This window comes from Ictidomys tridecemlineatus, chromosome X, assembly GCF_052094955.1.
Source record: "Ictidomys tridecemlineatus isolate mIctTri1 chromosome X, mIctTri1.hap1, whole genome shotgun sequence".
NCBI classification, from domain to species: Eukaryota; Metazoa; Chordata; class Mammalia; order Rodentia; family Sciuridae; genus Ictidomys; species Ictidomys tridecemlineatus.
Window position 1 is genome coordinate 93,077,552 of NC_135493.1, and position 14,787 is coordinate 93,092,338.

The window sequence follows — 14,787 nt, forward strand, 5'->3', positions numbered from 1 at the left end:
AATATAGAAATAAAAATTCTAGACAAAATTTTAGCAAACAAAATATGAAAATGTTAGTAGGTACTCACTTCAGCAGCACATATGCTAAAATATAAGCAACAGAGAAAATAATATCATGGCCTCCATATAAAGATGATACACAAATGTATAAAGTGTTCCATATCGTGTGTGTGTGCGTGTGTGTGTGTGTGTGTGTGTGTGAGAGAGAGAGAGAGAGAGAGAGAGAGAGAGAGATACTGGTCATTGAACCCAAGGGTGATCTACTACTGCGCTATATCCCCAGGCCTTTTTTATTTATTTTGATACAGGGTCTTGCTAAGTTGCTATGCTAGCCTCAAATTTGCAATCCTCCTGCCTCCACCTCCCTAGTTACTGGGATTACAAAAAAATGCCAAGGCATCCACCTCCATATCTTTAAAAAAGAGGATATTATGACCTCATGGAGATTAACCTGGGAATACAGCTTTACTTATAATAGCCCAAAACTAGAAGCAGTGCAACGTGTGAATGGATGAACAAACTCCTACACCCATGCTATGGAATACTACTCAGCAAGAACAATAGCACGATAGAATCTCAAAATAATTATGCTGAGTGAAAGAAAGAAACAACAAAAAAAAAGAGTATACACTGTATGATTCCATCTATATACAGTACAAACTAATTTATAGTCAGCAAAAGCCAGTCAGTGGTTGCTTGGGGAAGAAGGAGGGGAGAACATGGACAGATGGGAGGAGAATACCAACAGGCATGAGAAAACATTTGGGGTGAGAAATATGGTCACTATCCTGGTTGTAATGATAGTTTCACATATGTATACATATGTTGAACTTGTCAGATTGTACACTTTAAATATGTGTGTTCATTAAACATCAATAAAAATTTTTTTGAAAATAATTGGCAAGACTGGGCATGGTGGCATCCACCTGTTGTCCCAGCTACTGAGGAGCCCGAGGCAGGAAGATCACAAGTTCATGGCCAGGCTGGGCAACATTGTGAGATCCTGTCCCAAAACAAAACAAAAGTGAAAAAATATTGGGGGCCGGGGGTGTGGCTCAGTGATAGAGCATTTGCCTGGCATGAATGAGGCCCTGGGTTCCATTTCCAGCACCAAAAAAGGGAAAAGGAAAGGGAGAAAGGAAGGAAGGAAGGAAGGAAGGAAGAAGGAAGGGAAGGAGGGAGAGAGGGAGGAAGGAAAGTGGCAATATGAAAAATAAAGCAACATGGAAAGTTATAATCATAAAATGATGAAGTTTTAATCATTATAATTAGAAGATTAGAAAGCACTACATACAGTGTATGCATGCCATTATTATAGCAATCAAAATATCAAGATAGTCTTTGTGTTATGGAACATTTATTTTGTATGTAGAATAATGGAGGGCATTTATTTTCCATATTTTCTTTTAATATTTTCCTAACTCTTGGTAATTAAAATTACCTACAGCAAAATCACAAATATAAAAGAAGTGCTCTCTTCACCAAATTATGCTACATGCATTTATGAATATATCACGATTCATTCTAATTTTATATATAACTGTAATGCACCAGGTTTAAAAAAAAAAAAGGAAGGGAGAATAGAGGGGATTGGGGAGGGAAGAGGGGAGGAAAAGAGGAAGTACTGGGAATTGAAATGAAGAAAAAAGTATGTTATGCATTTATGAATATGTCAAAATGAACCCCACAATTATGTATAACTATAATGTACTAATAAAAATTTTTAAGAAGAAGTGCTCCATTAAACTAACTCTGTTTTTCCTGGGCTTTCTTTTTATAGGGAATCACTTTAAAAATGAATGAGCTAAATCATTGTATTGTTGCAAGAATTATGCACGGGGGCATGATTCACAGGCAAGGTAAGTTTCATCTATAATTCTTTCTTTGCCTTCCTTAACTTTTTCCAGTAGCCTTATGAAGACAGTGTTTCTTACAATCCACATAAAAGACCTGTTCAAGGGGGGCGGGCTGGATTGTGGCTCAGCAGTAGAGCGCTCACCTAGCACGTGTGAGGCCCTGGGTTTGATCCTCAACACCACATATAAATAAAATAAACATTAAAAAATAACCATCCTTATGAGTGTGAAGTGAAAAAAATATATTTAAAAAAAAGACTGTAAGAGCTATACTTGGTGGCTCATGCCTGAATCCCAGTGACTCAGGAGGATCACAAGTTCAAAGCCAACCTCAGCAACTCAGCAAGGCCCTGACTCTAAATAAAAAATAAAAAGGGCTGGGGATGCAGCTCAGTAGTGCAGCACCCTGGGTTCAATCCCCAGTAGCAATAAATAAATAAAGACCATAGGAGATAAAGCAAAATATCACATAGGATTGCAGGATATAGGGAAAATATCTATTCAGAATACACATACACATATAAAAAGTTAAATAACAGCTTAAGAATTGATCTTACTCGTTCAGAAGTGATATGCTATTTATAAATGAGGACAACAGACAATTAAATAAATAATATAAAAATTAAATGGTAAAATAAGAGATGTCAAATTAACAATTAAATTCTTAAAACCTGCTATATATATAGTAAGTACAGTCATTCAGAAGAGGAAATTCACTAAGGACTGATGTTGCTAAAGAATAATATTTTGAGAAAGTGAAGCCTCAGTTAACTTTCAAGGGTGGGCAGGATTTTGGACATAGAGATTTAAGCTCCCCCTTTGAAAGGACTGAGTTATACACATTAGTATTCAGAGGATGTTCCAAAAATGATTCTCCTAGCAGGCTCTCTTTCTTTGAGATGGGGTTATTTTTGTACTTAAAACCTCTTTCCTTAGCCCAGGAGAGCAAGAAGTAACAGCCTAAGCATTTTAGTGCCTTATTCTCGTTAGAGATGACCATTGTGTGTGAAAGATTGTGTCTGACATGACTGCTGCTTTCAGGGGAATTTTTATAGGCATAGATCACATTCAGAATTCACACAGGAGGATGTTCAGCTTTAGATAGCACATATTTTTTTAAGATTCATAAACATCTTTATTTATAAAATACTATCCTAAGAGTTATAATTCCATTAAGCTTCAATTGGAGCAAAAATATAATCACTTAAGTAAAAGCAGTTACTTGAACTAAAAATAAGAGATATATTACTTTTGAAGGCAGATAAAAAAAATATTGTCAGGTTTCTTGTTGTGCTTCTGGATGTTCAGTAGCAGACTTTTTTGAAGGTGGAATCAACCCTGAAGGGAATTCACTTCTACTTTCAGGAGATAGCACATATTTTTTTGGTTTTTGGGGGGTTTTTTGTTTTTGTTTTTTTTGGTGGGGAAGGGTACTGGGATTGAACTCAGGGGCACTCGATCACTGAGCCATATCCCCAGCCCTATTTTGTATTTTATTTTATTTTAATTTAATTATTTTTTAGTATTTATTTTTTAGTTGTAGTTGGACACAATACCTTTATTTGATTTATTTATTTTATGCGGTGCTGAGAATCGAACCCAGGGCCTCGCAGGTGCTAGGCGAGCATTCTACCATGAGCCACAACCCCAGCCCCCCTATTTTGTATTTTATTTAGAGACGGGGTCTCACTGAGTTGCTTATTAACGCCTCACTAAGTTGCTGAGGCTGGCTGTGAACTCGAGATGCTCCTGCCTCAGCCTCCCAGTTGCTGGGATCACAAGCGTGCTCCACTGCACCCGGCACAACATCATTATTTCTTTAAACTCTCTATGTATTTATTTTTAATTTATTTATCTACTATTTATTTGTTGTCCTAGGGATTGCACCCAGGGTCTCGTGCATATTAGGCAAGAGTTCTACCACTGAATTACATCCCTAGCCCCCATTCCTATTTTTAAAAGGAATCTTGGGGTAAAGAAAACATGGTACATGTACACAATGAAACACTGTTCAACCATTTAAAAAAAAAAAGAATAAAATCCTGTCATTTGCAACAACATTGGTGGAAATGGAGATCATTGTGTTAAGTGGAATATATCAGACACAGAAAGACAAGCACATGATGTCGTTCACACGTAGAAGCTAAAAAATCAATCTTGTACAAATTGAGAGTAGAATGGTGTCTGCAAAGGCTGAGGAGAGTACAGTGAATGGAAGTGGTAGACAATAATTGCAACACACATTTACAGGGCACTTTCCATATGCCAAGAACAATTCTAAGCCCTCCATAGGTATTATATTGGTTTAGTCCTCAAAACAGTCCAATGAGGTGGGTACCATTTTTATTGCCACTTTAAAAAGTGAAGAAAAAAAAAACTAGAGCATGGAGAGTTTTAGTAACTTACCCAAGATCTTAAAGCTAAACTGAAATGTGAACTCAGACAGGCTAGCTCCTGAAGCCATCTTTTCAAACCACTATTCACACCACCTCTCTCAGAAAAAAAATAATAATCAGATTTCCATGGTCATCCATCGAAACTGTGCCTTCCACAAGTATATTTTTTTTAATTTTTTAATACTTATTTTTTAGTTTTCGGTGGACACAACGTCTTTGTTTGTATGTGGTGCTGAGGATTGAACCTTGGCTGCACGCATGCCAGGCGAGCGCGCTACTGCTTGAGCCACATCCCCAGCCCCAAGTATATTTTTAGTGAGCTGACTGCATGAGTTAAATAATTCTGCAGCAGCCAAACTTGTAACTGTTTCCAAAATATTGACCTTCAGTAGATAACTGAATTTTTTACATTACTGTCTTTGGACTTTATCATTATAAAGTCATATATCATTTTACATTTGTAATTTTGTGGACTCTTTTAGGTACACTTCATGTTGGTGATGAAATTCGGGAAATCAATGGCATCAGTGTGGCTAACCAAACAGTGGAACAGCTGCAAAAAATGCTTGTAAGTAAATGAGTTTCCTTTTCCTAAGACTTTCAGTTCATTATCTGTTATTTAATACACAAGAAATGGGTATTGGTTCATAATCACAGTATTTCTGGGCCTGTCATTTATGTGAGCTTTTCCAACATTCATAAAAAATAACAACTAGGAAAATAAATGTAATCGAATTTGGAAACATTTTGCCTGCCTTTAGCACGTGGGCTATAACACTCTGCTTTTATCCTTTATACACTTCTTACAAGCAGATATTTAAAAAAAAAAAAAAAAAAAAAAAAAACTTTCCAGTGTGTATTCATGTGAACTGGCTTTTCACTGATCTCAACTCTCCTGACATAAGCAATGTCAAAAACCTCTTTCCTCTTTAGCTGAGTGGATTTCTCTGGGGCACAAAGGAGAGGAAAGTCACTGTAGACCAGGCATTTTGACTGTACTTATCCAATATCTATGCTCAGATTAGACTTTGGGTTAAAAGAAGAAGAAACCGAATGGCTCTTGCCTAGATTCATTGTCATAGTGAGCAGAAGGAGAGATTTTGGACTTCTAGTCCCTCTTCCTACCGCAGTGTAGCAGCTCCCCATGTCATGAGTACCTGTTAAGTATGAAATAAGCACTGCAGATTCATTACAATAAAAAAGCCAAAATTAATAAAGTCAAAGGCAAATATTCTGGAATATTCCACCACAGATAATATACCAAGTGGATTTTTATGTCATTCTTAGTTTAGTTCAATTTTGAGTCACTTTTGAAAATTATGTCATTTAGAGTGTTTTGTATTCATGTCTATAAAAAGATGTAATCGTCAGATATCTGTGAGACCAGGGCTAGATTCAGAGCAATTGGCCTTGACTTTGCAAGGCTTTTTCCAGAAACTTCTACTATAAACTCAAACAGCCCATGGTTTTATAATTAGGTTTCATTTTAGGGCTGTGTGCTGACAGGTGGCTCGTGCTAATTGCTCCCACATGTTTTGAGTGGTTTCTTCTGTGTTTTGGTGTGCAACATTTACGGTAAGAGAACTCTCCTTTTGTCCCTCCAGAGGGAAATGCGGGGGAGTATTACCTTCAAGATCGTGCCAAGCTACCGCACTCAGTCTTCGTCCTGTGAGGTAATGACTCTGACAAACCACCCCCATCTCCTCTGAGTTCCTAACTAACTGTCTGCTGATGGCTGAATGTTTTTGCTTTCTGGGAAATTGTTTCTGCCTGTGCTGTTAGATCACTGCACACCAATTTTACAACAAAGATAACGGAACAAAGGAGTTCCCATCCACCTACACAGCCCTGCTTTCATGTGGATCTCCTCAGCACTTGAACTTTTTGCAGGCTGAAATCTAAGCCAAATATAGAAAAGCTGCAAAGAATGACATAAGACCTGATAAAGAAAAAAAAATGGAGTCTCTGAGAAAAAAAATAAGAAAGATCATAATTGCAGTAATATTTCCAGGAAGTACATTCACTTCCCTTGTTAAGAAATCACAGAGATAGTTCTTCTTTCCAAGAATCTGAGAAATATTATAGTTCTGTTGAGATAGAGTTGTTCAAATAGTTGTGACAGGTCTCAAGATAGATGCTGCAGTGGTAACTGACTTGGCTACAGGGATAGAGGCTCTTGCAACCTTGTGTAATATTGTTTCTATTTGGAATGTTAAGTAATTTGTATGCAAGTAAGTTTTCTAGAGTAACCAACCCCAAAGTTTCTTTCTTAAAATAGGGTTGATCCTATAGAAATTGTAGTTCTTCCAACTATATTATTCAGGTTTATGTTGGTTATTAAGTAAGATTCCAAAATTTCTTCCTTTTCTAATTGGAGATTTAAACTGGCATAGACAGTATCATTCTTTGGTATCATTCCACTGGGGTATTATATATTAAGCTTGCTCTTTCATGTGCATCTTCCAAGTATGTGTACATCTACATGAGGTACACATTATCTAAAGTTAATTTTTGAAGGCTGGTGGGCAATTTCTTGGACTTGTATTTAGAAGAATTTGAGGGAGAAATTTTAATATTTCTTCCAGACTCTAGTTGATGCTATTGGTTTCACAAAAAAATTAGAGCCTTTTTTTCCAAACCTTTTCAAGGCATGCATATGAATTTGTAGTTTTGTCAAGCATATTTTTAGTGAGCCATGACAGTTGGGGTGTCCATTATATTGGGTCTTGAGCTCCTCTTGGTGGCTTCTTAGGGAACTTCAATTAACCGTAGATTACAAAAGAAAATGCAGAACTGCTTCTACTCCAGACTTCAGAGTATTGAAATTTGTTATCTAAAGCACAAACCTTGCCCAGAAAGAGGGAATATCACATGTACATTTTATGTTAATAATTTTAATAGTCTAAAATCCCAGAGGTTCCTGACACCATTTCTCATCTGTTGAATAAATTTAGTAAATATAATTGATTTTTTAAGCTAACTAACCCGAAGATATATTATAAGTTATTAATGTAACATAAGTTTGTCTTTTTTTAAGTGGTTGAACTAGTTTTGGGGATGCAACCAGTAATTATACATGAAAATTCTATGTTATTGAGTAAGGACAAACTCCCTCTCACCTTCTTTACCTTTGAATAATAAAGAAAATAATGATACTCCTCTCCTAGCTCCACCCCAACTTTTTTGCCCCTCCTGTGGTCATACAGCCTTCAAGCAAGCAACAGGACTCTTCCCATCCAGGACAAAACTTCCTAAAGAAAGGCGTTGGGGCCACCTACATCTCCCAGGCCTTTAGTAAAAGAAGTAGACCCTGCCCCTCCCCCTGCCCCTGCTGAATTGAGTCTCTAAGGGTGGCACCTGCAGACCAGCCTACTCACTAATATTTGAGAATGTCCTTCTAAAGGATCCGATTCCCTTTAAAGCTAAAATGTTTTCTTCAAATCTTCTAGGAGAAAAACAAATGTCTTTTGAGCCAAAATACACACGTCAAAGGCTAAGAAGAACTCTACTAATCAAAAAAATTTAGAAGTACATATTTTCTTCCAATTCTTGTTCTTATGAAAGTTCATTTGGACACTAAGGGAAGGAAAGGATTTTGACTGTGTTGAATAGCAGAGAGCATGCAGGCAAGGAGTATGGAAGAGCAGCTGTGGCTTCTAGAATCTTGGCCAGAAGTAGAACATTGATATAGGCTCCAGATCATTGTTTTAATCAGTCTGCTAAAATGATACAAAGCAAAAGAGTTCTTCTTGGGTGTATATCTATCTTTTGCCCTAATCAGTAATAATTATTCTGGAAAGATACTAAGGTGATTACAACATGAGTTGTTCAGTAATTCTTGACACTGAGGTACCTGCCAACTATCAGTGACCTTTCAAACCTAATCTTTAATAAAAATCAGGCAGCTGGAATCTTCAGCACAACAATTTCATAGTAATATTTGTCATCTCATGATACATGGTAGGGTTTTAACATTGCATCACTCTGCCGGGTCTCATTAAAAGAAAGCAAAGATTTTAGAATGAAGTAGACAGAAAAAAAATGATTGATTCACGTATTGTAAGTTGTCACTTACAATAGGTGACTCTCCAAACTGCAAAAATTTCGTTCATACTTCTATGAAATCATGCAAGTAAGTCAGTATGACAGCTTTATAGCTCAAACCTCAAAGGAAATGGTTGTCAGACTGTGGTTGTAACTATTAATGTAAATTTCTCTGTGTTTCTGTGCTGTTAATGAACCTTGTGTCTTATTTCAGAGAGATTCCCCCTCCACTTCCAGACAGTCCCCTGCTAATGGTCATAGCAGCACTAACAATTCTGTTTCGGTAAGAACTCTAGCTCCACACAGCAAAGTGTGACAATTTTGTTGGTGCTCACCTGCCATGAGTGTTCTAGTTACATGTGTTCAGTGGAAATATTGTCTCCTGCGGATATACAAGGCTACTACAGCTACAATGCAGTTTACTCCTGGAAAATCTTTTTAAACATTTCCTTTTCCTTAAAAATCCCATGCATTCGTTACATTTGAAGAAATGTAGCTCAAGACTTCTGTGGTCATTCTGAAATATCTCTATGCCACCCTACCAGGATGTGTGACTTTTCACAAATCTATGCAAAGGATCTAAGTGGAGATTTGTTTAAATTTCTAATATTTTTTTTTAATTTGAGAAAAGATAAAGAAATGTAAGGATTTTGCAGAGGAGGCATTTGGGTGTTCTCGGGCTTTGTAGTTTTCCATTCTGAGGTATATCAGCAACATGTTTAGTTTCCGCTATCTAAGTTTACGAATTGGTGTGCCCTCTGTTATTGTGGTACGTGCACATATTTTGTGAATTATAAGCCTTGCCTGAATATGAAAAGCAAAAGGAACTGGCTTCAAACTGCACTTAAGCCACGCTGTTATCACATCTTTAACACAAAGTACTTTATATTTGACTTGAACGTGGAAATTTTCCATTTTTTCCAAACCATCCATTTTGGAATGCAGAAAGAATTGTTCTTAATTTATTTAAATAAGCAGAAGCACTTACAGGTGCAGGTTTGCAATCTTTTGGGGTAACCAAATCTTCTCTAAGTTGCTGATGCTGCTGTCTGTCACCCAGTTGAAATTATCAAATAGTTCTGAGAATGCAGCAGTATTTTTAACTGATATTTAACTTGCCTGTAAATAATATATCAACTTTTTGCCGAGGAAAATTGTAAATAACTTCAAAATCATCTCAAATGGAATGATATTCTAAGTATGTCAATAACTGAAATTCTGAAAGAAAATTGTCCATGACTTTATTTCCAACTTTAAAATAGGCTACCAAAGGAACTCATTTATAATACTTAATGTTGAATGCTTTTAAGATGGTGGAAATCCATATAGTCATTGAATTTTTCTAAATCTAAATGGTTGCAGTGACTAAGTTGAAAAGGGCAATAGCTCTTTTTAGTTTGGGGTGGTTTTTTAAAAATATATATATAGGCTATTTCACTTGCAGTGGCTTTTGTGTTGAAGATGCTGAGTTGGTTCTTAAGAACACATTTTCTCTCTGCTTCAACTTACCTGCTTTCTTCAGCTTGCTGCTAAATGGCCTGGGTTTGATTTTTTTGATAACTCAACATTTCTGAGAACTGAAATAATGTATATGATCTCTTTACAACTTAAATCTAGCTCATTTTTTAACTATATTGTAACAGAACACACAAATTACCTTGTGCTCTTGACAAGTAAATGAAAATTTTTCTCCTGGGTTGGCTTTATTCTACAGGACTTGCCATCAACTACCCAACCAAAAGGACGACAGGTGAATAGATATCCTCTATAGAAACTTCTCTAAACTGAGCTGCTAATAGCCAATCCTTTATTAACCCTTTCCATCCCATAATGTCTGCATTTTGGACCATAACATTTGAGCATTGAGAGTTTGTACCATTTCATTTTAACACATTACACGTGACTAATTCTCTATAAAGATTTGCTCCTCACATCTTTGTAGCTGTGATGGTTATTGTAATTTCAACCTGATAATTTTGACTTCAGCCCTGAAGGGTCTTATGTGCTGGCTCTAGGGTGGAAAAGAATTTTAAAGGTTATAAAATCCATAAAATTCTAAAAATACCCAAAAGATACATGCTGATGAACATTTTTAAACAATTTTCTGAAGTTGAAAGCTTTTTCTTAACATTTTGTATTGCATGTGTATTCCTAAAAACCATTTACAGTTAAAAATAAGAGAAAGAGGATAAACATCCTGGCTTTACATCCTAATATACCTGCATTTGTTTAAATATGAATAGTTAAGTGCTGTCTAACACTACCAAGTAACTTTCAGATTGCCAGCACTTTTAAAATACGGGTTTAGGTGCAAATACAGAAACTCGTTAATTTTATAGGCTGGATTGCTAAAAATAAACAGAAAAAAATTATACAATGGTTCCAAAGCCTTCAGGTTGGTTTTACAGTGACTTAAACATTAATATTCAAATTTAATTTCAAGAGATAGACTTTTTATGAAATTATTTCTTAAAACGTGGTGTTAAAAATAATTCAAATTGAATTCAGAATTGCATAAATTAGCACTTGATAGAATTCATCCACAGTTTAGTCCTAAGACTGTGTAACATCAGTTTATAGTACCTTATTTTAAAGCATTTAGAAATCATAAAATGCTGCCATATTATAACCCTTGGATGTTTTGCTAAGTAAATTCATATCCTAAAACTCAGAGCTTTGAACTAGACATATCCTGAAGTTCTGTGCCGATTCCAAGTGTTATGTTGGCAAAACTAGGGTTCAAATTTATTTTTCATTCTCTCAGAAGAATAAAACACAAGTATAAAGCCTAAATCCTTTTTTAACTGACTTTTTAAAAAATTGCTTGAGTTACATTTAAGTTTATTAGCAGTGTACCCACTGCCAGTTGTCATGTACACCTTGTTTTTCAAGACACCAGCCCAAAGTTCTTGCTAGTTTTATATAATGTGCTGCTTTAGGGTTAAGACTTACCCTGACTGCTAGTCTTTATGGCTCAAAGGCTGCCATGTTGTCATGACAACTTATCCATGACGTCAATATAACAACTGTAGGTTTAAAAAGTGATAAGCATGCTTCTCTGTAATTACAGACCTATTCAGTTATACTAAAAGCAGAAAGAAGTATTTATTTTAATTAATGAGTATTTTAAATGCTCCTTCCAAATAAAAACAGCAAAGTTTTGAACCCTTACACATCAAAGGCAGTACATTGTTTATAGTGGTGTAGAAAAGTCTTTTGTGTTGTATTTCCATGCATCGTTTTTGCTTTCCCCATCTTCTGTCCTATTTGTACTTTAAGTGTTGGTGTGTGGTTATTAGATTAGTGCTTATTGTTTTCCTTCACATCACTATGGCCTCCTTTCTTACAAACTCCTATTTTATAGATCTATGTAAGAGCACAATTTGAATATGATCCAGCCAAGGATGACCTCATCCCCTGCAAAGAAGCTGGCATTCGATTCAGAGTTGGTGACATCATCCAAATTATTAGTAAGGATGATCACAACTGGTGGCAGGGTAAACTGGAAAACTCCAAAAATGGAACCGCAGGCCTCATCCCTTCTCCTGAACTTCAGGAATGGTATGCTTTTGTTGTTTTATAATAAAAATGAAACCCCTTCCAGTGTTCAACTTTATGTTATTTCATATTGCAAAATCTCTTTGATACATACCTTGCTTTGCTAGCCAGACAATATCCAAAATCAGCCATCCAAGAATTCTGAGTCCTCAGCAGACGGCAGTTTTATGTACAAGCAAAAGAAGGCCTAGAGCAGTTGAGTTACAGGCCTGGGATCACAGGATCACACCAGCAGAGCCCTCCACTCTCATAAGCTGTCGCAATTCCTTTAGAGTGGCATTTTCTTACAAATATACCTCCTCCTTGCTCCTCTGTCATGCCCACAGGGCCCCATCACCAGCAAACAACCCACACGCCCTGATTCAGTATCACCCAGGCATTTTTTTTTCACTCAGGGCATTTAAAAATAAAAATATTTACTGCTGGAAGAGAGGCAGCCAGAAGCTTCTTTCTTTACCTTACCATTCTTTAAAAATGCCTTTTATGAGCTAGGGATGTGGCTGTAAGGTATAGAGCACTTGCCTGGCATGGAAAAGGCCCTGGGTTTCATCCCCAGCACCAAACAAAGAAAGGAAGGAGGAAGGCTCTGAAAGCAGGCTAATGTCAGACAAGGTTGTCAGACCCTGTTTTAACTGAGACATGGATCAGTTTATATTTTAGTAAAATATGTTTCTTCTATCATTGCTCTAGTTTGTGCAAATGATTTTTTTTTCATGTTCATGGTCTTAGCTTTGTTGGTACTTGGGCAATTTTTACCAGAAATCTAGTTCAAAAGAAATAACCCAATGTCTGGGTTTTGTTTCATGTAACAAAAAAATAACAACCATAAGCACAAAAAATTTTTTTGAACTCAGTTAAAAGAAGCCAAAGTGCATAGACATTTTTAATGACTTTTTCACCCATTTTTCTCAATAATTAAGAACTTTCTCAACTGTGTGCAGTGATGCCCCTCTGTAATCCCAGCTTCTTGGAAGGCTTAGCAGAAGTATTGTGAGTTCAAGGCCAGCCTCAGTAATTTAGCTGGACACTATCTCAAAATAAAAAGGACTAGGGATGTGGCTTCATGGGCGAGCACTTGCCTAGAATGTGTGAGGCCCTGGGATCAATCCTCAGTGTAGGAAAAAAAAAAAGAGAGAGCTTTCTCAGTTATCTTAGTTAATCTCTTCTTCTTGTTCGCCTCTTTCAGCTATCCCATGTTTCCCAAAAATATCCTTAAATTTAGACTGCCATCATTTTCCACATGAGGATACGTGGGCCCAGACAAGCAGCAGCCTTACTTCCATCTGGCCTTGTCTTTCACTCTGATCTTCAAGAAACAGTTTAGCATAAACCAGAGGAAAGCAATTCTAAATCACTTTGATGATGCTTCTGTTATGCTTTTAACAGAGATTTACATTCTACAAAATGTTTTCCTAAGTGTTGCCATATATTATGAACATTTATCAAAAATAATTATGTAGATCCCAAACCTCTTCTCCTTAATAAGATCATCTATTAAAAAAAATCATGTCCCACTAATATCTAGAACTTGGAGTCCTCTGAAGGAATCCTGAGAAATGTCAGTGGAAAAAGCAGATTTGCTTCCTTTTTCCCATAATGGTGGACTAGGTTATTTGGATTAATCTTCCTGCTGAAAAAAAAATGAAAAGTGCTGCAGAAAATATGTTTCTTAAAAAGGCCTTGAACGCACTGAATAGTTGAAAAGGTACTAGAGAACTCAGTGGACAATTTTTTCTATGAAAGCTTTTAATCAGAATGATAAGCAGAAATTTGAAATGCCCAAATTGGTGCATTTTCCCAGGAGGGGCATTTGCCCTTACTGAACACTTCTTTGCCAGAGGACCAAGGTTAAGCCCTGCAGCCTAAACAAGTTGAGGAATCTGTTAAGAGACCCTCCCCCACAGTATTAGGACTATAAAAGATGATACCTCCAAGTTAAAAGTAAACAGCAGAGCCTTACTCTTCTTTGACCAGGGGACTATAGAGATGGCTGCTTTATCACTGAGCAAAGCAAAAGGCGAAAATAAAGAGGAAACAAACTCCCCTGAAAAAATTGTGACTCAGTCCACCTTGAATGAATTCAGACCAAGGTGTATCTCATCTGGGACAGCCAGGGAAACCCAAGCCATGTATTTGGTTTGAAGTTTCCATTTTCCTTATTAATAGTCCCACATATCTGATATAAACAAAAAGAAAGTCTCTTTAAAAAGAACACTTTCATCTTAACCCCACAACTTCATCCTAATGCCCTACATTAACTTTTTCCAGGGCAGTGACTGGCAAGTCCAAATCACCAGGCACACAAGGAAACAAGCAAGACCCAAAAGAAATGACAGTAAAGACAAACTCAAACCCACTTGGTATATTGAATTAGAAGACAAATATTTTAAAATCGGCATTACTAAGTTTTAAAATATTCAACAATGAGCTTGAAAAAATCATCTCTAGGGAACAGAAAAAAATATAAATAACAATATTAAAATCTCAGGACCACACATCTATTAGAATGACTTTAAAATGTTCCACCACGTGAATGGATAAAAAAGTGATGACACAGTCGTACAAATGGAATGCCACCCAGTATAAAAAGGAATAAACCATTGATACAATAGTAGGGATGAAACTCAAAAGTATTCTACTGAGCAAAAGAATCCAGGCAAAAAAGAGGACATTCTATATGATTCCATTTACATAACCTTTTGGAGAATGTAAACTAATCTATAGAAATAATGGTTGCCTAGCACATAGGGAGGGGATGGAGAGAAGAAGGGATTTCAGAGGAGCCTGCCACAATTCCAGGGGTAATGAAAATGTTCACTTGATTGCAATGATGGTTTCATGGGATCTATACATAACATCAAAAACTGATGAAATTGTCCATTTTAAATATGTTCAGTTTTGAAAAATTAATGAACTAAATTAAAGTTGTAAAA

At 36.3% G+C, this 14,787-nt stretch overlaps 1 protein-coding gene across 19 annotated transcripts in view; it reads left to right on the forward strand.

Moving 5' to 3' along the window:
- The window catches only part of Cask (calcium/calmodulin dependent serine protein kinase), a 349,377-nt gene that overhangs the window by 302,481 nt on the left and 32,109 nt on the right, over positions 1-14,787 (forward strand). For 11 of the 19 annotated variants that reach the window (XM_078034938.1, XM_078034937.1, XM_078034947.1 and 8 more), the window contains 6 exons: positions 1,781-1,859; positions 4,735-4,820; positions 5,857-5,925; positions 8,511-8,579; positions 10,011-10,046; positions 11,661-11,857. In XM_078034938.1, coding sequence (XP_077891064.1) covers positions 1,781-1,859; positions 4,735-4,820; positions 5,857-5,925; positions 8,511-8,579; positions 10,011-10,046; positions 11,661-11,857 — 536 coding nt within the window. The remainder of the gene's footprint in view (positions 1-1,780; positions 1,860-4,734; positions 4,821-5,856; positions 5,926-8,510; positions 8,580-10,010; positions 10,047-11,660; positions 11,858-14,787) is intronic. The other 8 variants (XM_078034942.1, XM_021725574.3, XM_078034945.1 and 5 more) reach the window with 3 other exon arrangements.